The 21,692-nt window shown below is 40.6% G+C and overlaps 1 protein-coding gene across 2 annotated transcripts in view; it reads right to left on the bottom strand.

Annotated features, from left to right (window-relative positions):
• LOC138809252 (aldehyde oxidase 3-like) overlaps positions 1-21,692 on the bottom strand; it is a 93,066-nt gene that overhangs the window by 56,224 nt on the left and 15,150 nt on the right. For both annotated transcript variants that reach the window (XM_069995772.1, XM_069995773.1), the window contains exons 7-17: positions 21,250-21,330; positions 17,691-17,771; positions 13,945-14,089; positions 13,437-13,529; positions 9,916-10,067; positions 8,096-8,189; positions 5,289-5,398; positions 2,819-3,003; positions 2,343-2,505; positions 1,935-2,027; positions 151-320 (exon numbers count right to left, since the gene is read on the bottom strand). In XM_069995772.1, the coding sequence (XP_069851873.1) occupies positions 151-320; positions 1,935-2,027; positions 2,343-2,505; positions 2,819-3,003; positions 5,289-5,398; positions 8,096-8,189; positions 9,916-10,067; positions 13,437-13,529; positions 13,945-14,089; positions 17,691-17,771; positions 21,250-21,330 (1,367 nt within the window). The remainder of the gene's footprint in view (positions 1-150; positions 321-1,934; positions 2,028-2,342; positions 2,506-2,818; positions 3,004-5,288; positions 5,399-8,095; positions 8,190-9,915; positions 10,068-13,436; positions 13,530-13,944; positions 14,090-17,690; positions 17,772-21,249; positions 21,331-21,692) is intronic.

The following is a 21,692-nucleotide window of genomic DNA, read 5'->3' as shown; positions in this document are numbered from 1 at the left end:
CCCAAGTTGAGAGTTTTCTGACTTTCTTTTAGTTCCTCTTATCAAGATATATATGGAAAATATCACTATTATTTTGTGCGTGAAATGGTTTAATATATTGAGTTGAATAGAGGGTTTAACCAGCTTTCCAACTTCACTCTTACTACTTACATGATTCTAGCATGTGGCCTGGTGCTGGTTACCACGGCCAAGAAGAGCTCCTCTGCCAAAACAGGCATGTCATCACAAAATACAGCCTCTCCCGTGGCATGCTTAATGCCAGACTGATGCATGATGGGGCGGCCCACTGGGTCATGAGGAGGCTGCTGGGGATCTACACACTGTATTTTGGAAAATGGAAACAAATTGATCAATCATAGCTGTCGTTGCTGGTACTTGCCTACACATGCAAATAAGAATTTTTTGGAAGGGACAGAGTTTTGCTACTTTCATTGTTCTCTCTCCTGCCTTATTTATTGACGTTGGTAAGGATCACTGTTGTAAAATTGGAACAAAAAAAATGCAGAGGCAGCAAAGGAGGTTGCTGCTGCCCCCTATTGGTAGCCTCCTCCTAACCTGGCCACTGAATAAATAAGCTATTTAATATCTATTATTTTATTATAAGAAAGTGCATGCATGTTGAAAAAAGAAATTCCAACTCTATCAGTCCTGGGAGCAAACAAAACTTCAAATTGGTGTCAATATGCTAGGTGAAAATGATATGTTGCTTCTAACATAATTGGCATTTTCAAAATCCTGAGTGAAGCTCTATGGAGTTAATGTTTTTATTTTTCCGGTGATCTGCCAGGTGCTATACTTGGCTTATTTTATTTTATTTTATTTTTTCTTATTGATTTATAAAAGTTTTGTTGCAAATGTTTCTCCTTTTTTACTTTCTCTTTTATATAGTCAAATTTGTTAGTCTTTTCCTTTAGGGCTTCTGGGTTTCAAGTTATACCTAAAAAAGACCATATATCTGATATATATGTTATATATATATATATATATATATATATATATATATATATATAAAATATATCTCAAACACATTTTTCTAGTAATTCCATGTTTCATTGTTAAGACTTTAATCAGTCTGTAATTCATTCTCATTGTGAAGTGGTAAATGGAAGTACCATTTTATGTTTCTTTCTCTGGTTTTTAACATGGCTAGCTAGTTGTGCCACTACCTTTTATAAATACTCTGTTTCATTATGGAGGCTTGATTTCAGGGCCTTGATTACTTGTTCTCTTCACTGACATTCTACCCCTTGAGCCATGGCTCTAGACTAGCTTTCTGCTTGTTGATTGGAGATAGAATCTCACAGACTCTTCTGACCAAGCTGTTTTGATCCTGAATCCTCAGACCTCAGCCTCCTGAGTAGCTGGGATTACAGGTGTGTCCTAATGGCACCTGCCTGCATTTTTATTTCTAATGATGCACCATCTCTTAGTTTATTTGTTGAGTCTATAATGTTCTATTTGTCTTTTAGTCTCTTCTTGTACCAGTATTTATCATGCTTAATTACTAGAAATATATACTGGTATTATATAGGGTTAGTTTCCCTGCATTATTAATTTGAAAATAAGTTTCCTGAAAGATCATATTGGTATTTTGATGGGGAATGCATTAATGTCATAATAGAAACTTGAAGTCTTTACATTTTATGTCTTTTTAAAGACTACATCATGCCCTGTATTTAAGTATTTTTTCTCGTTCACCACTAGTTTAATAATTCCCTGCTTATAGTCCTTGAAACCTAAGTGATTTTATTCCTAGAGATTTACTTTCCATTTGCCTTTTCAGTGGGATTTGTTACCCTCTCACATTTTCTAACTGATAATGCTCATATGCAAATATCCCACAGCTGATCCTTTCTAAAAAGTAATTCAAAAGCAAAGCCAGGTTAAAAAGACAATTTCAATTCTGCTACTGGTCATTTGGAAAATGAACTGACCTCAAATGATTGCATCCCCTGGGGAATGGCCAAAGGAAAATCTTCCAGGACGCTGATGAGTGTCTTAGAGAGACCAGGATATCCACATGGGTCCTGAAGCACAAATACTTCTATTACTTTAATGAAAAATACTAATTGTAATGACACAATTGCTTGACATAAGGAAAAAACCTGGCACCTCTGAATGTTCTCCACACTTTGATTTTCATTGCTTAGAGAAGGTTATATGAATTTTAGGAGCACTTTGAGTTCTGTCCATTAAGGGCCCTCAGAAGCATAGCTTGAAAACCGAACTATGGTCAGGTCACCATATGGTGCCCTGTTAAGCTTTAAGTTTTAAAGAGAGGTTGGCAGAATTTGAAACAAACTGTCTTCCTGGAGAAACTTAAAAACAAACCCATTTTTTACCCTCATCCTCAACTGCTGCAAAACATCCAAGTAGAATTTGAAGAAGAAACTGATGGCGAGAGTCCTTCGATATGCCACCATTCCTCCAGGGGCTGACTGGGGAAGGGCGATTTCTTCTAGAACCAGTCTGCAAGCGTCATTTAACATTCCTTCATCCCAACATCTACACATAGGATAAAGGAATCCAATCAGTTTAGCACAGTGAGGGATAAACCAAAGTGTACCATTTACCAGAAAATTAGGTTAAAAACTATAAATAGGGTGCTAAAATCTATTTTCTCCAACAGGAATATGATCATATTCACTTAGGTCTCTTTGTGCACACTGCTTTATTTAAAATCTTGCTTTAAATGATCACATGGACTTACTGTGTAAAATGCTAAGATGCAGGAGAGAATGATGTCTCCTGAGAGATGTCAACTGTCCTCAAAGGGCCAACAGACTTATTTTGTATCAAGTATAAGCTGATAAATTACCTTCCGATTAGCTGTCGGCAGGATTTGTTTGCACTGACTGTTGTAGAGCCAAGCCCTCCATATAAGATGTTCAGGTCCACAATGGTGGTTGTGTCCTCTTTGAAAAGGACTCTCATCCCTGTGTTTACAACTGCGAGGGCATTTTGTTGACATGGAGCTTGTCTGAAAGCTGACACAAACTCCCACTGCAAAACAACCACAGTGACTGATCATTTTGAAAATTCATGAACCTGAGAAAGTCTCCAGAGCAATACAATAAATACCTACCTCTCATTCACTTAGATTTGCTTATTTATCAGTGCTTATCCACCAATCTTATACTAGGTATGCACACACACACACACACTACACAGTCATGCATTCAGTCTTAGTTGGAACACCTGAAAGTTAATGACATTTCATAATGACATAATGACATTTCATCATTAAAAATTTCCACAAGCTGGGAACTGGTGGCTCACACCCATGGCTCAAAGCCAGCCTTAGCAAGAAAGCCTAACTACCAAAACAGCCCTTAAATGGAGCTATGGCTCAAGTGGTAGAATGCTATACTTGAGCACAAAAGCTCAAGGGCAGTGCCTGAGCCCAGAGTTCAAGCCCCAGGACCAGTACAAAAGAAACAAAATCCACAGGTAACTCCTAAAATACATAGAATTTCTCCTTTATAACTATCTAGACTGTCATGATAATGAGTCATATTAATGGTTAATGGTACAATACTATTATTTAATATATAATTCATACTCAAGTTTCTGCAAGTATACAGTTGGGAGCCTTATATCTCATAAGGGCTATGAAGGTATCATCTTTATAGCCTCTTAGCTTCTTTATTCTAGAGGCATTCTAGAATAAAATTTTATTAATAACACTGACGTGTGTGTGTGTGTGTATGTGTGTGAGAGTGTGTGTGTGTGTGTGTGTGAGTGTGCGCGCACATGCGCGCACCAGTCCTCAGGCTTGAACTCAGTGTCTGAGCACTGTCTCTGAGCTCTTTTGCTCAAATCTAGCTAGTGCTCTACCATTTGATTCACAGATCCATTTCCAGCTTTTTGGTGATTAAATTTGAAATAAAATCTTTGAGCCTGCGCTGGTTTCAAACTATGATCCTCAGGTTTCAGCCTCCTGAGTAGCTAGACTTATAGGCATGAGCCACCAGAGCCCAGCCTGACACTGACATTTTTGAGTCATAGATTAGTTGTTTTAAAAATTCTCTCAGTTTAGCTTATGTGATTTTTTCTTCATGAATTGGTGTAGGTTAAACTTTGGCAAATAGATACTGTCATTAAGTCATTAACAGTCAAAGCTGTATTTTGCCCAATAACAAACACATGAAATCCTCATATGCTGACAGTATCTTCATATGATCAGAACTCAGTTGGTTCTTATGTACTTCTCTATAGTTCTCATTAATTTGAAGAAAACATTAATTTGGGATAGTGAGGCAAAAGTAGAAGATTTTTAGAAATGCTTCTTTTCCCTTTCCTTCCTTCCTTCCTTCCTTTCTTCCTTCCTTCCTTCCTTCCTTCCTTCCTTCCTTCCTTCCTTCCTTCCTTCCTTCCTTCCTTCCTTCCTTCCTTCCTTCTCCCCCTTCTGCCCCTCTCTCTTTTGTGGCAGTACCAGAGTTTGAATTCAGGGCCACTTTAGCCAAATCCCCAGCTCTTTCTTATTTATTTGTGTTATTTTTAGGTGGAATCCTGCCTTTTTGTTCATGCCAGCCTGTCTTCAATCATCCTTCCTATACCTCCCTTATGACAAGGATAACATAAAACACACTTCCTGGCTTGTTGGGTGAGATAGAGTTGTGCTAAGGCCTGAGCAGGCCTTAAATCTTGATCTCCTTGATCTTTGCGTTGGAATGGCTGAAATTATAAACATGATTCACCATACCTGGCGTCTGCTATTATTTATTCCAGTTAACTCTTTTAAAGCTGACGGAGGGGTAGGGTCCTTGTTCTGCCACCCATTCAGTGTGAAACTTTGTTGAAATGCAGTAAGGTCATTGGACCTTCTTAATGATATGATTTGTGAGTAGAGGAACCATAGAGCGTTCGGAGAAAGAAGATATGAAAATAAAGCAATGTCCTGAATTTCTCTAATGAAGGTGATTGACATCTAGTCTTTCATTGTTGTTTATACCTATGTAAAACATGTTCTTTTTAACCATACAAGAGTTTGTATTCAAGAGCTTTACACTTGCTGGACAATTGTTCAAGCCATGCCTTCAGCTTGTCTTGCTTTGGTTTAGCTTTAGTTTCAAATAGGGTCTGTCTTTTGCTTGAGGCTGACCTCAGACCTTGGCCTTCCTACCTTAGTCTCCTTTGTATCTGGGATAACAGAGGTGAGCTACCATATCTGTGGAGCTAATCTGTAGTTCCAAAGTCTATATTTGTATTATGCTGAGTATCATTCAAGATAAAAATAAAGCAACTAACAGGTAAAAGTGAGTATTGTAAACATCATAAACTCATACCTTCTCGGAGACTGGAATGAAAATAGAAACTAGGACATGTTCTGGCTTCAGACTTGCATTTGTTGCTCCAGACAGAAAATGATCATTTAAAGGAATTTGCTGCGTTCCTTCTGTTAGAAGAAAATAAAGGCATTTTGTCCAAAGGTTACATACCATTGAAATGATTTTATACTTTATTAAATCCAGCTGTATTCTTATTCTAGAAATCAAATGGAATGAATAACCACAAACAATATTTTGACTGTCCCTTGATCTGATTGTATCAGACGTGTTTGACCTCTGTCTTAGAAAAAGTTTTCTATCTGTTCTAATAGGCTTGGACTCCTACAGTTTATAAGAAGCATGCCATGTAGGTTATAGTGTGTGGTTTACCAGATAGATGGATGGAAATCAGTGTGAAAATGTGACAGTGTCTGAAAGTCAGTGTGCAGGGACACATGTGAGGGAATGTGAAGAGTTGGGATATCTGGAGACAGATGCTGGTGAGCATGGTACTTGTGAGGACTGTGACATCAACAAAATAAAATTCCCATGCAGCAGTAATGCCAATGTATAAAACAACACTAAGCTTGTGATGATTTCACACCCATATGCTAGGTGATGCAAACAAATGTCACAGTCCTGGCTGACCCATTTATTGGAAGGGGGCTGTTCTCCTCATACCATTTTGGGGAATTCTTTAGGGGAATCTTCTTTTAGGATCTGGGTGGCACTACATTCTTTATCCTTTAAAGGTGGGATTGATTTGTACTAAGAGGTAAAAGATTCAGACGCTAGCTTGACAGAAAAAGCAATAGGTTGAACAGATTGGTTTTGCTTATGTGGTTTGTGAGTCAGGGAGAATTTTGCTGTTTCCTGTTTTACTTTCCTGGGCAGGTCCTGTTGAAACTTCTCTCCCAACTACATTTACTTGACTTGGTCAGTATAAAATTCAGGTTTTTGAATTATATTAAGTGAAGTAAGCCAAGCCCAAAGAAACATAGGTCCCATGGTTTCCCTTATTTGCAATATCTAGTATATGTATGAGTCAAGCAGAAAAGGTCAGATAAGATGATGTTAGGAAAATGAACCCTAAGATATGTATTCAAATGTTTTTTTTCTTTCATGCAATTGTTTCTAATGCATTTATAAGATTATTTCTTTGTTGCTTTGTATGTCCCTCCCCCACAGTATAACCCCTGCTTTCACTGTATTTGATGTCGGTATAATTTGTGGAGGGGAAGGGGAAAAACAAGTCATTTAAATAAGGATACAGGTGGACCGTTGCAACAATGAGAAGTACAAGTCGTTATGTCGAAAATGAACTTTACAGTTTTGGTGGGGGGGGGGGGGCGGGGAGGATTTGGTGGGGGTTGGGGGGGGAGGATGGGATGGGAAGGGTAAACAAAGGAGGAGGCTACAATGCTTGATAAGAAATATACTCATTATCTTGCCCATGTAATTGTAACCCCTCTGTACAGTATTTTCACAATAAAAAATAAATAAATAATTTTTTAAAATTCAGGTTTTTAAATTCAATAGCCCCTTATACCATGAGATATAGTTTATGGTATGGATTCCACTATACTTATAAATTTTCCCAAAAAGAGTTCTATGATATTAGAAAGGGTCCTGTGATTTTATGTACATATCTATACACTTGTCTCTGACATAGAGTTCCTGACATAGTTTCCAAAACTCTTGTAGACAGCAAAACTGTGAGAATTGTTTGATCTAATATTTGGGTTTTGGTCCCAGCTGCTGATACACAGCTCCTAAGAACTCTGTAATTTCTGGAGTGGCAGATACATCTGATACAAAGCCTATATCTGATTGATAGAAGCATTTTTTGATCCAACAATGTTTAACTCTTCATGGACATCCAAATAGCCTCAGGATGATAATTGCTTGCCAGAGTAATGAATCACATGATTACAGGATTGTCACTTTCTGCAAAGTGAGACTAAGAAATAAAGTTAACTTTTTTCCTTTAGAGTACTGAAGTATAAAAAAATCAGGCTGGATATGTGGCTCATGTCTATAATCCCAGCTACTCAGCAGACAGAATTTGAGAGAATAGTACTTTAAGATCAGCTCAGGTATAAAGTTAGCAAAGATCCTCCTTAACAAATAAGCCAGATGTTGGGGCTGGGAAGGTGGCTCAGTGGTAGAGTGCTTGCCTTGCATGAGGCCCTGGGTTCAATTCCTCAGCACCACGTAAGCAGAAAAAGCCAGAAGTAGCACTGTGGCTCAAGTGGTGGAGCACTAGCCTTGAGCTGAAGACTAAGGGACAGCACCCAGGCCCAGAGTTCAGGCCCCATGACCAACAAAATTAATTAGTTAATTTAATTTAATTTTAAAAAATAAGCCGACATGGTGGAGCATGATTGCCATATCAGAAACTCAGGTGGAAGGCTTGTAGTCTGAAGTCAGCCGAGGGAACAAAATGAAATTTTACCTTAAAAAATAATTAAAGCAAAAGGAGGCTGGGGACATACTTCAAGTGGCAGAGATCCTGCCTAAGAAGCATGAAGCTCTGAGTTCAAATCATTGTATCACCAAAAAAAGAAGAAGGAAGAAGAGGAGAGAGGAGAGAAAAGGAAGAGGAGGAGGAGAAGAGGAAGCGGTCTCTTAAGGACCTAACCATGTAAATGCATGACATACTGTAGGTCACAAAGCTACTAAAACAAAACTGTCACTAAAATGAACCTTTGTGCTCTAGTACACAGTAGCATCCAACAACACACACAAGGATTTATATTACCCCATGGTCTGTTCAGTTAGGATGAAGCTGGCATTACCCCCAATAAGAGAATTCAGTAGCTCACCTTTGGAAGCAACATTGAGAATGCATTTGCCTACCCCTAATATGGGGTTGAGATCAGAGATTGGCTGTCTGCTAACAATATGACCACCTAAGGACTGAAAGAAAGATTAATAAGAAACTTGGGTGTTATCCTTGTGAATATTGAATTCAACACAGATGACACATTTTTTCAGCTTAATTCAGTAATTAGATTAAAACATCTTCCTGCTGGAGAGATTGTCTTGCACGTCTTAAAGTGTTTTCTAGGAATGACTCATCTTTTAGTTATTTACTGAATAGAAACCATGAAGACAGCAAAGTTTACTTCAATACCACCCTCTTCCCAGATCTATGTAGAAGAGGAATTCTAATGGATGGAGAACTGTCAATGGGTGGAGAATGAATTCTGTGAATGAAAGTATTCATGGGTAGCTTGCGTGGTAACTGACAAGAAATGGTGATGCAGAGTAACCTCTGCTCTTCCTGACTCACAGTGGCAGGGCAGGCATTAGAGTGTGCATGGGGAGTATGGGAGGCTGAAGTGTAGGGGGTGAGGAAGTTGCTGAAGCAGTGTTTGGAAGAAGGACCAGGCAGCATTCCTGAGATACCAACACTTGCGAGATAGGAAGAACTGGTGTTCCCCAGCTAGGCCCTATCGAAACCACCCTCATGCAATGGCCATGAGAAAGGCAGATGTGACACAAGCCACCAGAGATGTGATCTGTGGGCCACATGCAGTAACTACTCTGTGGTCTAGGGAAGTTATGTCTTGGGAAACGTCATTGATGAAGATTTCATTAGTTGTGGATTTACTTCCAACAATGAATTGTACAGGACTGAGATTACCTTGGCTTGCTAAAGAGCCCCATCTACAGGTAGAACAATTAGTCCAAATCATACAGCCTAAATGTGCATGTCATAGAATCTAGAAGAGGCCAGCAGAAACACAGAAACATATTCATTAAAGAAGAGGATTTTGGCTGGACCACAGAAATACTGTAGCAGTTCTGTTGTTGTCTTGCTGGCAACCCAATCCAAGGACTCACACATGGGTAGGCAAGTGCTTGGTCATTTAGTCACATCCCTGGCTCCTAATAACTCATTTACATAGATATTAACAGTTAACAAGGAAAACAATGTATATTATTAATAGTTTATATTTTATCTCTCTATTATTTACAGTTAATATTTCAATAAGTAGGTAGGTAGGTATGCTACAATTGTAATATAGTATTACAAAAACTGTCAAGTAAATTGGGTGGCTCTCATACATGTGTCAGTTATTTTCAATAAACCTATTAGTTATCTTTAAAGGATAACCAGTCAAAAGTCCCATTTGAAGGATAGAAGATAGACCTTTCTGGGGGCTAGGGGCTCACGCCTATAATCCAAGCTACTAAGATGGCTGAGATCTGAAGATTTTGGTTCAGAGCCAGCCCAGACAGAAAAGTCTATGAGACTCTTATCTCCAATAAACTACTCAGAAAAAGTCAGAAGTGGGGCTGTGGCTCAAGTGGTAGAGCACTAACCTTGAGCACAAGGAGGCTCAGGGATAGCACTCAGGCCATTAGTTCAAGCCCCAGGACTGACAAAAAAAAAAAAAAAGACCTTTCTCAACAAGATAGATCTGCGGTAACAATTGCAGACAAAAGTCAAGTCCTGGGTGGGTGGGCATCTCCCACACCAACCTGATCACTGAAGTAGCTTATGCCACAAAAGTATGAAATCAGGTAACCCACGAGCTAGCCATGTGAAAATGCAGCAGGAAATGGAATGAACAGTGAATGATTCAGCTTTTCCTTCCTAAGGGCACCACCCCACATGGGGGCATGGAGAACCTACTGCCATGTTCCTGATCTGTTGTCCAGCCAGGGTTTGTAGGTGTTTCAGCAGAGCACGGTACATCTGTGTCTTCTCCTCTGGGAGCTGGGTGACCACGTCGGCTAGGATGGTCTTCACCTGTGCCAGGCTGAGGCCTGCACCCAGAGTCAGTCCTGAAAGCAAGACAGCGCTGGCAATATTCTGTAAACTTGGCCAAGAAGAGGGCAAGTGGGGGAGGCAGGCAGGCCACGGGCAGTGCACAACATCACCTTTCTCTCTCATAAATGTTTTATTTTCTGATTATTAAGGTAATACTCATTGCAGACCAGCTCATAAATGTGGGAAAGTAGGGGCAAAGAACAACAATAATGTGGGATTTGGCAAACACAATAAAAACCATTAAAGCTGCTTTTCTGTTTTACCCAGACATTGCTCCATCACCAGATGCTGTGTGGTCCACCTCCGGCCTGCTCTCTCACTCTCTGCTCATACCAGGTGATGCCTGCAGACCTTTGTATCTCCATCCCCGCCTTCTCTACCTGGCATCTCCCATCTTCCTTTTGATCTCAGCTGGGAGAAAGCTTCCCAAGTTCCTGTAAGGTTGGATCACCCTGCTATCTGCTCCTTTGACGTCAAGTACCTCGCCTGTATGCAGGAGAGGTCACAACTGCAATTTTGTGTGTTATTTGTATGACCATCAAATTATAAGTATCATGAAGGCAGGCTCTGGGCTTTTTATTTCCAACCATCACATCTCCCATACCTTGCACTATACTTGTTTCCTTGTCTAACTTCAAGCCTTCTCCATTTGAAGGCTGAGAATGAATTCCACACCTCTACCATCATGCCTTCCTTAGTACTCTCTTCTCTATATTTCCACTCACTCATATCTGGTTCCAGGTGATTAGCACCAAATCATTCTCTAATTGAGCCACAACACCAAGCAATACTGTGAGTAAATGCTGACCTTTGACACACCATCATCCACTAAACAAAAGTTTCTTAGCATCTACTGTGGTTATGAGCACAGACAAGTTCACCTCTACAGAAAGTTAATGCTCAAGCCGGGCGCTGGTGGCTCACGCCTGTAATCCTAGCTACTCAGGAGGCTGAGATCTGAGGATCACGGTTAAAAGCCAGCCCGGGCAGGAGAGACTGTGAGACTCCTATCTCCAATAAACCACCAGAAAACCGGAAGTGGCGCTGTAGCTCAAGTGGTAGAGTGCTCGCCTTGAGCTGAAGAGCTGAGGGACAGCGCCCAGGCCCAGAGTTCAAGCCCCACGACTGACAAAAAAAAGTTAATGCTCAACAGGGGAAGATGGCCATAACCAGACAAATGAACAAATGATACAGTTGCAGCTATGAAGAGCCAAAGCCTGGAACTTGGGTGAGTATGAGAACAGGTGCTCGCAAGCATCTGGCATTGTCGTTGTGGTGATCGTACGGAACTGCCAGACCAGTAGTCATGCTTAGGAAATAAAAAACTGAATCTCTTCTTAGCAAATTACCTTTCTTTGTCTTTCTATTTCACTTTGTATTGCAGCCATGAGCTTATTTTTAGAAAGCATTGCAAATAATTCACCATGGCTTATGCTTCTAAGAACTTTATGGCCTGTTGAGCAGCACACCAATGCTTTAGATTCTGTTTAGGGAACATACACTCAGCAGAGGGCGCTCACACATTAATGTTGGGATGTTGGCTAGAGAAGGTTCTCTGCTGTACTTCCTGGAGGGAGCTGAGACCATTTGAGGAGAAAGGCTTGATTTTCATTAGGCAAATAAGGTTCTATTTTATTAGCCTAATAGACTACCTAAAACTAGGTATCTCCTCTCAAGAATCCAAAGATTCTTTTATTATCTTTTTTAATCTAGGGAGCAGTTGACTGCTGCTCATCTACCTCCCATGGCTTTTTATATTGCACTGTGAAATCAGGATATAAACCTGTTTGGTCTGTCTTAATGAGGCTATGATCTACTATTGAACAGAGGTCGCTGCCCTTTGAGACTACAAAACAGGTATTTATTTAGCCCCAAAGCATGTTGATGACAAGATGATCAAGTTCAATATCAAATAAATAAAGATTCTGAGAAAATGAGTTGATTCTTCAAAAGTCAGAACTGTGAAGGTGACTTGGTCCTGAAACCACAGGTAAAATCATCAATCAGTATTAATAGATTGTGTGTGTGTGAGCATGTATCTGTGTGTGTCTGTATGTGTGTGCCTGTGTGTTTCTGTGTCTGTGTCTGTGTGGGTCTGTATGTGTATGTCAGCCTGTGTGTGTGTGTGTATGTGTGTGTGTGTGTGTGTGTGTGTGTGCTTTCCCAATACCACGAGTCCTCTTACAGGATTTAAGATGATGAGTTGAAAGTGGGAATCTAAGCCAGGAGCTGGTGGTTCACGCCTGTAATCCTAACTACTCAGGGGGCTAAGATATGAGGATCACAGTTCAAAGCCAGCCTGGGCAGGAAAGTTCTTGAGACGCTTATCCCCAATAAACCACTAGAAAACTGGAAGTGGCACTGTGGCTCAAGCGGTAGAGGGCTCGCCTTCAGCTGAAGAGCTGAGGGACAGCGCCCAAGCCCAGAGTTCAAGCCCCACAACCGACCCTCCCCCACAAACACAACAACAACAACAACAAAATTGTAACAAGCCGGGTGCCAGTGGCTCATGCCTGTAATCCTAGCTACTCAAGAGACTGGGATCTGAGGATCACAGCTCAAAGTCAGCCTGAGGAAGGAAAGGCTGTCAGACTCTTATCGCCAATAAAATGCTTAAAAAAAACCTCAAAACTTAAAAACATAGCTGTGGCTCAAGTGGTACAGCATTAGCCTTGAACAGGTTTTCTTGAGCAAGCTATCCAGAAATCACCTGTGTATCATCAAATTGCCATCAAATGGCCATTATCCTTAGACATCGATCAATTACTGTGTTGTATTTTATCTCTTAATCTTTTGCATAAATGGCCGTTTGATGTAGTTAAAAGAAGAAGAAGAAGCTCAGTGACTCAGGGGCAGTGCCCTGAGTTCAAGTCCCAGGACAAAAACCATAACAAACAAAAGTATTGAGTTCTAAATTGTATTGTGTGTGTGTGTGTGTGTGTGTGTGTGTGTGTGTGTGTGTGTGTGTATGTGTGTGTTGATAGTGGAAGATTTATGGATTTATGCTCCTTCTTGTCTCATAGCTTTGGGACAGTCATTGAAATTGGATCTGCCTAGTTGGAGAAGGAATAGACCATCTGCCAGTGAATATGCTTGTGAGGGAAGATACAGATTAGAGATAGCTGGATGGCTGGAGCTGAAAGCATTTGTTGAATGCCAGATCTGTGCAGAAAACTGAGTCTCTAAAGAGGATGTATGGTCTTTAATGGGATTTTCCGTATTTAGAGGATATTATTTGAAAAAAAAATCAGTGTGACTCAATCTAACAGTGCCAAATATGATTTCCTCCAAGGATACAATTTGGTAAGATGAAATAGCTTTTGTTTCCTTTAAGCAAATGGTTTATAACATACAGACCTTATTGTAACAAATAGAGAACACACCTTCTTTTGTCTTTGATATTGCCAACAATTCTGAGATCTTTGCAGGGGAGATGATAATTGGATAGAAAACACCTTTGAACTTCATGTCAGGTCCTAAGAAAGGGAGAACAATTATGATTAGCAAGAAAGAAGCCAACTAGATTTTATTTTTTTAAAAAAAGCTAGGCAAAGGAAGGTTACCTTTTTCCTTAGTAATTTCCCACATATTGGGACTTACTAATCATTTTTGGATTTTTGTCTCTAGAAACATCTGTTTTACTTGAAGAAACAGAAAATTTAACCCCAGAAAAACCCAATTACATTCTACAGTGGGAATGACAGGCCAGACTACTCATTAGGTGCCAGAGAAATTACATGATAAACTGGCCACTCACTTGAGAAGAGTGAGGTGGGGATTTGAATTATGTGGTAAGGATTTTGATGTGTAAATAGATGCCACAGCTTCCACCCCAGTTCAGGAATTTAGGTTTCAATATGGAAGTAGAATGGGAGTCTGTTTGCTACTTACCGAGAGCAGTGTTCCCCATTACAAGAGGAGCATTAGGGTACTCTGTTTTTAGTTCCAGGAGCTCTCTTAGCGTTCCTGGGATAATCCAGGTAATCCTCTCCCCTTGAAATGTCAGAATTTTCTTTTGGGGATTCTCCAACATCCTCTGCAATATTTAAATTGAGACATAATATTATATCAGTGACAAAACACATCGATTTCACTACAGACCACCAAACTCAAATGAACAGGACCTGCTATAGCTAAAACAAGACACTTGTACAATGTCCACCTAGTCAATTTATAATTAAATCCCCCTGAATTGTATATGTCTCTTCTCATCTCTTACAACTTAATCAATCAACGTGCATTTCAATTAAATCTTAACATAGAAATAAACAGGAAATAAAGATGCATCAGGGATGAGATTTCTAATGTCAAATAAGTATTGACAAATAATGATAGAATATCCATAGAAAATGAACTATTTTGTGTCTGACAGCTGTGTGCTATTTCTTATCAGGTTAAGTGTGTAGCAAATGCTATTACATATGCTGAAAACACAGAAGACCCATGTTCTAATTCCAGCCAAGTCACTAAGTTGCCAGATGAAAATTCTGGAAAATGTTTGAACCTTGCTAGGTCTGGCATACTTTAGTTGAAAATTGGAATTTTAGCTAGATGACTTAGAAAGGTCTTTTGGCTCTCAGAGATCACTGAAGCATGTGATTAAGAAATACAGTAAAAAACATAGAATGTCCAATTTATCAATGCCAGTGGGACCTTTTTCTCACAGATTTTACTGTTTACTAAACAAGATTGAAAAGTTTCAGAAGTACAGTTTACACGTGGGACTTAATCAGCAAAAATAGCTAATGGACAGAACTTCTTTATATTTTTCTCTAATCAGTTCCTCTAAAATCAATGACTGTGGTAGGTAGCCACAGATATAAACAAGAATGAAATAAATATTTATGAGGGTAATTTAGAAATATTGACCATACTTAGTAGAGCAGCCTTTTCATCTCCCTTTACTTCTTTTCTTTCTTCCTTTCCCTCCCTCTCTCCCTTGCTGTTTCTCCCTCTCCCTTGCTCCCTCTCTCCCTCCCTCTCTCCCTACCTCCTACTCTTGCTCCCTCCCCTCCCTCTCTCTTCCCCTTCCTTCCTTCCTTCCTTCCTTCCTTCCTTCCTTCCTTCCTTCCTTCTTTCCTTCCTTCCTTCCTTCCTTCCTTCCTTCCTTCCTTCCTTCCTTCCTTCCTTCCTTCCTTCCTTCCTTCCTTTATTTTTGTGCCAGTTGTGAGGCTTAAACTCAGGGCCAAGGCTGAGCTTTATTTGGTCAAAAATAGCACTCTTACCACTTGAACCACAGCTCTACTTCTGGATTTTTGTAGGTAGTTTGTTGGAGATAAGAGTCCCACAAACTTTCCTTTCTGGGCTGGCTTTGAATTGAGAGTCTCAGATCTCAGCCTCTTGAGTAGCTAGGGTTACAGGCCTGAGCCACTGGTGCCTGGTGTCTTCTGTGGGTTTTTTTGACGTCTGTGCTCTCCATTTTGATTCAATTGAGGGATCATTTAACACGCTAATGTTTCTTACATCTCAAATTTGTTCCTATTCCACTAAAGCTAATTAGAGTTGTTACCATATAGGGTGGTCAGGAAAGAATACAACATTTGAGGGAAACTACTGATATTTAGGTACTATTTCATGTAAGCTAATCTGGGAAATATAAGTCTAGTTTTACAGGAATGACACTTCCCAAATTAGGAGAGTAACCTGGTCAAGGTGCCACAGATGGTTAATGTGAACAGGACAATGAATCAAGGGCTCAAAGTTCCTTGCCTGGAGTTCTCTGAAAGTGAAATTCTGGCATGCATCTGGAGATGCATGACTAAGCAATTTCTACTGGCTAATAATAAACAAGAGAACCATTTCTTAAGCAGGAATAGAATTGCTTAATGTGTTTGAAATTCACTTCAAAAGCATCTTTGCTATTGTAAAAATTATTTTGCTCTCTGTGGGAGCATCCAAAGGGAAAATATTTTGGTAGAATTTCCAGGGTTCTGTAGACTGAGTGATTTCAATGTTGAACAGAAGTCAAGGCAAAGGCTGCTGGAATAAACAGAAACTAAAGGTAGCTTGGCTAAAATGCACATTTCATTTTCCATAAAGATTCAGTAAAGGTTACATTAGGTCATGAGAAATGGAAGACCTTGAGAGTGGGTGAACTCTGATTAGTAAAATAATTCATGTATTTTCATTAGGTGAGAATAGCACTTCTCAAAATACAGCCCAAGGATTCCTGGAGGCCCCTGAAATCCTTTTTAGGAACCCCAAGGTCAAAGCTATTTTATGAGTCTAATAGTGGAGTTTTACAAAGGCTACACAATACAACCAGAGGAAATCAGAAACAGATATCTGAATCTTGCTGCCTTCTCTTATGCCAGTGTTGAAGAGATTTACAAAATCTAAAACAGTGCCACTTTTCCACTGATTTTTCTTTGGAAAAATACAGTTACTATTCATGAACATATGCCATTTATTCTAATGAGCTTATTTTATTTATAAAGAAATAAGTAAATGCAGGCTGGACATGGAAGCCCTTTTATATAATCCCAGCTATTTAGGAGGATTGTGGTTGGAGGTTAGACCAAACAAAAAGTTACTAAGCCTGCCATCTCAACAAACTAAGTGGTTGTTGAGGTTCACATTAGTAATCCTAGGTATGCTGGAGGCACAAATAGGATGATCAAGGTGGAGGTTAACCTGGGAAAAATGCAAGATGCTAGTAAAAAAAAAAGGTCTGGGGTGTGGCTCAAGAGGTGGAACACCTGCATAGCAAGCACAAGGATGCTGAGCTCAAAGCCTAGTATCGCACAAAAAAGAAAAGAGAAAAAGAAATGAATAAAAATTTCAGTTATTTATATTTTTGCAGTTTTAATTTCCATTACTGCAAGCACCAATAGATATAACACACATGAACAAAGCTCTTTAGAGCTAGTATAAATGTTAAGGTATAAAGGGCTCTGAGAATCTCAAGATTCTCTGGATGAACCAACAGTGTCAGAACCAGCTTTCAGCCTTTCCCTCACAGAGTGAGCCAAGAGGCAGTCGTGGGGCATGTGGAAACCCTACACGGGGTAGGCAGAGTTCATGGGATCAAAGAACAGTGGCTCATGTTGTCTTCATTCCAAGCCCAAGTAACTCTGAGGGAGGCCTAGAGGAATTGTTTTGGTTTATTTTTAAAAGATCAACGTTTAACCTGTGCTGGCTGATAGAGAACAAGAGACTGGGAGCTTGGAGCTGCCCTGCTGACTTTAGTGTATGTCCTGAACTTTCCTGGGAACTTAATAAAGATACTTGGGCCATGGGAAGGGAGAGAATGAAGAAGGGGGAGATACTGGTCAAGATGCATTGTACTTGTAAGCTGACATACTGAATGGTAACCCCTTTGTACAACTACTTAAATTAAAAAAAATAAATGCCTTGTATAGTACACACACACACACACACACACACACACACACACACACACACACACACACACACACTTGTGACATGCTGCCTTGATGTTGAGGTTAGGAAAGACTCAGGAGTCTACCTGAGACAGAGTCTTCAAAAACCATGCCCCACAAGTCTCAGAGTGACAGTAATGCACAGTTACTCATGGAGGCCAAGGGTGGCAGAAGCCTGACAGTACTTGAGGAGCCCCTCCATTCCCCCCCCCCACCCCCTAAGGCAAGGAGAAGGCCAGGAGAAAGAGAACAAACCATTAGCTCAGGAGGGAATATAAGCTCTTGAGTTGGATCCAATGGTTGAAATTCTTCTTTCTCATACAATTTGGCACAGACCTTAAGAAAGAAAATTGTGTTTTAGTCTTTGCAAAAAAACAGAGACAAAGATCAATAAGCATCTTGGTGCTTGGTAACTCTTCAGTATTGAGTATCCCCTCTTTGAAAGGCTTAGACTGGGGCCTGGGGATCAAAGCAATGAGATAGGCCAGTCCTTTGGTTCCACCCTGGCTGGCAAAGCCTGGAGAAGGCTGGGCCAGGAAGCAGAAAGAAAGTTGCAACTATGCGCTTGACCCCGGGACCAGCTGGAGAGCTAATTACCCTGAGTGGCAGCAGAAGCCAAATGCCTTGGAGTGGCGCAAAGAGCAAGTTCCCTGGCTCCACAGACCAGGACCTGTGAACGCTCCTGAAAGATGGAGACACAGACGCCTAAGGGAGGCTATTCATGGAGTGCAGAGAGAGGTCAGGCGAATTCCCTCGAACCCAGGGGAGAAGCAAATAGGAGGAGGGGAGATGGGACATATGGACCACGGGAAGCCTTTCAAGCAGGCTTTAGCTCTGACATGGCATTTGGGAGCCAGCAGGACCCACTCAGCACTTTGGAGCCAGCGTTTCTGGGAAATAATTTTTTCTGTGGTCTACAGTAGTTTCCAATTCCAGGCCTGCAGACTCACTGCCTCTGCCTGCTGGGGAGGTTTGTAAAAGCTCAGAGCGAGTCCTAGGTCACTTCACAGGAGGCTCTAATTCAGAAAAAGCAAGAGAAGAAGCTCAATCAAAAATTTTAGAAGCTTTATAAATAACGTGTGTGTGTGTGTGTGTGTGTGTGTGTGTGTGTGTGTGTGTGTGTGTGTGTGTGTGCAAATCCTGGGCTTTTTCACTCAAGTGGCAAGCTACCACTTGAGCCGCAGTTCCATTTCTTTCACTTTTTTGTTGATTAATTAGAGATTAGAATCTCATGGACTTTCCTGCTTGGGGCTGGCTCTGAACTGTGATCCTCACATCTCAACCTCCTAAGTAGCTAGGATTATAGGCATGAGCCACTAACACCCAATTTATAAGAAATTTTGGGAGATTTTTGGAACTGTGCCCTGAGTTGGGTTGGAGGAGGAACTCACAATCAATTTCAGATAAAAGAATAGAAGAAGAAAAGGATTTGGGACTCATTTATGGAGATGTTACCTTGAGTCTCAGGAACAGGAAAGGATTAGGGGAGGCAAGCGCAGAAGAGCTTGGCTAGAAAGAAGACAGGAAGGAAGACAGAGAGAGGCAGGCCGCAGCAAGCTGTCTCTATGGGAAAAGCTGTCTCACAGATGAAAGACAGATTCAGCCCATGCTAGTTTACATGGGGAACTTACAGGACAGCACATCTCAGCTCAGAACAAAACAAGGCTTTCTAACATGTCTGCCCCAGGACTACCAAGGCCAGTTCTGACCACAGTTCTAGGAAGTTTTGCCCCTCTATTTACCAGTTCTCACAGGAATCCAATGTGACAGAAAAAGTAGCTGAAGAATCAACAATATGGTAGCAATGGCTTGAAGAATTATGCCAAGCACTCCATCAGATCTCCATAACATCATTTTTTAGAAACTGCATCTGAGAAATCAGAGGCCTGCCACACCCTCCGTTGCATTTCTATGGGTGTCAGAAACACTGAATGGGGGTCCAGGAGCCCATTCCCACATTTCCGCTGGGCTTCAGATCACTGAGGTCCCAGTTCTGGTTCCCCCTTCCCATGCCACCCCCAAAGGCAAAGACCACTCCGGTCCTGAATGCCACAGACTTTTGAGCATTATATTCTCAGAGTTCTCTGCTCCAAAGGCCCTCAAGGCACTCCATGTGGGCCTCTGTTCCTCTCCTCTCAGAGAGGAAACGTGCCTGGGCTTCAGCCAAGGGGTGGGTGATTGTGGAATGGAGGGCATTCAGACATGTGAGCTGGGTGTGAATCTGTGATTCCAGCCATGTAGGACAGAGCTAGGTAAGAAGAGGAAAGAACTGGAATAATCTACTTGTATTCTTGCTTTGTGCCTGTAAATGTCAGGGGCAGGCCTGACCTTTCTGTCATTCCAGGAAAGTATCTTTGGTAGCTACTGGGTAAACCAGTCTTTCAAGTTTTTACTTTTTCTTCACCCTTTAAACTAGGAATCAAACCGACCTGGCTGTGTTTTTGCTGAGATTACAATACCATCCATAAGATTTTAATACATTTTTCATCTATGTGCATTTACTAAAAAAAAAAAAAAAAACCTCTAGCTGGGTGACTCATGCCTGTAATTCTAGCACTTGGGAGGCTGAGAACAGGAGCATTGTGGTTTGAGGCCAGCTTGGGCAGAAAAGTTTGGGAAATCCATTCTCTACCCATAGCTGGGTGAGGTGGTATGCACTGGGCATCCTAAGCCTTATGGGACATTGAGAGGCGAGATTAGGAGGACTGTGGTACCAGGTAAGTCCAGGGGAAAATGTTCATTAGATTCCATGTACATGGAGGTGCCTGTGATCTCCAGCAACCTAAGGGATGCCTAAGTCAGAGTTGAGGTTCATGAAAAACAGAGCTGGAGGCATAGATCAGCATTATTGTGCCAGCCTAGCAAACAAGTCTCTGAGCTCAAGCCCTAATACCACAAGCAAAAGAAAAAAACAAGAAAATCAGGTCTAGCTACTGAAAATTTTATACAAGTAAGTAACATTTCTTAATAACATAACTGTGCAAGGATAACCACCATTAGTTTTTATATCTATATATAGAGATACATGTCTTTCTATATAGCCATCCTTTATTCTCACTCTGTATATATGTGTTTATATTATGTATATTGATAACATTTTTCAATTTGTACCCACATAACAAAGTTTCATAGTGTAATTACGCCATGATACATTAGGCAATCCCCCACTGTTAAAACATTCAGGTCATCTTTAATTGTCATTACTATAAAAGCATTTTGACCAATACCTCCATATAATGAAGATTTCCCCTACTTCTGATTATGCTCCCAGAGTAGATTTCTGGCAGTGGCATTGTTGGGTCAAAGAGTGTGCATATAGAAACATTTAAATTCTTAATACTAATTCTATTGCCTTGGTGAGCTATCATTGCCAATTTGACTAATCAGATGCTTCTGAACCTTAGTCATTAGGACATTGCTACATGTTTAGCAGTAGACTTGGAACTTCATGTACATGATCTATGTCTATCATTTATTCTTTCCAAACCTAAAACTTCTGGGATTATTATCCCAATTAGATTGAAGAAAACCATGCCCTTTTGTTCTAAAGGAATTATCACCATGCTGGTACCATCTTTGAGAACTTGTTATTTCCTGAAGGCCCAGGTCAGGTCAGGGGATCCTTTGCTTCTACATAAACCTGGGTAGATAGTAAAGGCAATGGGAAGAAAGAAGTGGAAAGCCTGGGAGAAAGACAACTGTTTTTTAGAACCCCTGAGCTTCTGAAACCAGCCCCTTGTTAGCTGGATGGGAAGGACTGAGACCAAATATGAGCTGGAGGTAAATAAAAGAGGGAAAGAAAAGAAAGACTTACATTGGATTTGTTCTCAGGTTTATTTTCTTTTTGATTCAAGCAACATCTCCCTTTTTCATTCATTTGGCAGCAAGATGAACTCTATAAAAGAAAAGAAGGATGGAAAAATCAGAGAATCATAGAGTTGTGAAATAATAGAAAAGAGGAGGAGGAGGAGGAGGATTTGATATGCTAGGACATCGATGTTTGCCCTTTCCAAATCATGTTGAAATGTAGTTGCCAGTGTAACAATTAGGAGTCAGGGCTTCTAAGAGGTCTCTATCCTCACCAATGGACCAATGCCATTATAACTGGGGTGAATTGCTACCTAAAGGACAAGTTAGGTCTCCTTTTGCCTCTCCCTTATGGTCTCTTTTTCTTCCACCATTGAATGCTTTCTACAATGCTGTGATGAAGCCAGAAGGCTCTCACTGGATGCGCTCCATGTTGAACTTCCCAGAATC

This window comes from Dipodomys merriami, unplaced genomic scaffold (genome assembly GCF_024711535.1).
Source record: "Dipodomys merriami isolate MVZ:Mamm:240054 unplaced genomic scaffold, mDipMer1.0.p SCAF_49, whole genome shotgun sequence".
NCBI classification, from domain to species: Eukaryota; Metazoa; Chordata; class Mammalia; order Rodentia; family Heteromyidae; genus Dipodomys; species Dipodomys merriami.
Note: the sequence above shows the minus strand (reverse complement) of the source record. Positions and strands in the feature narration are given on the sequence as shown.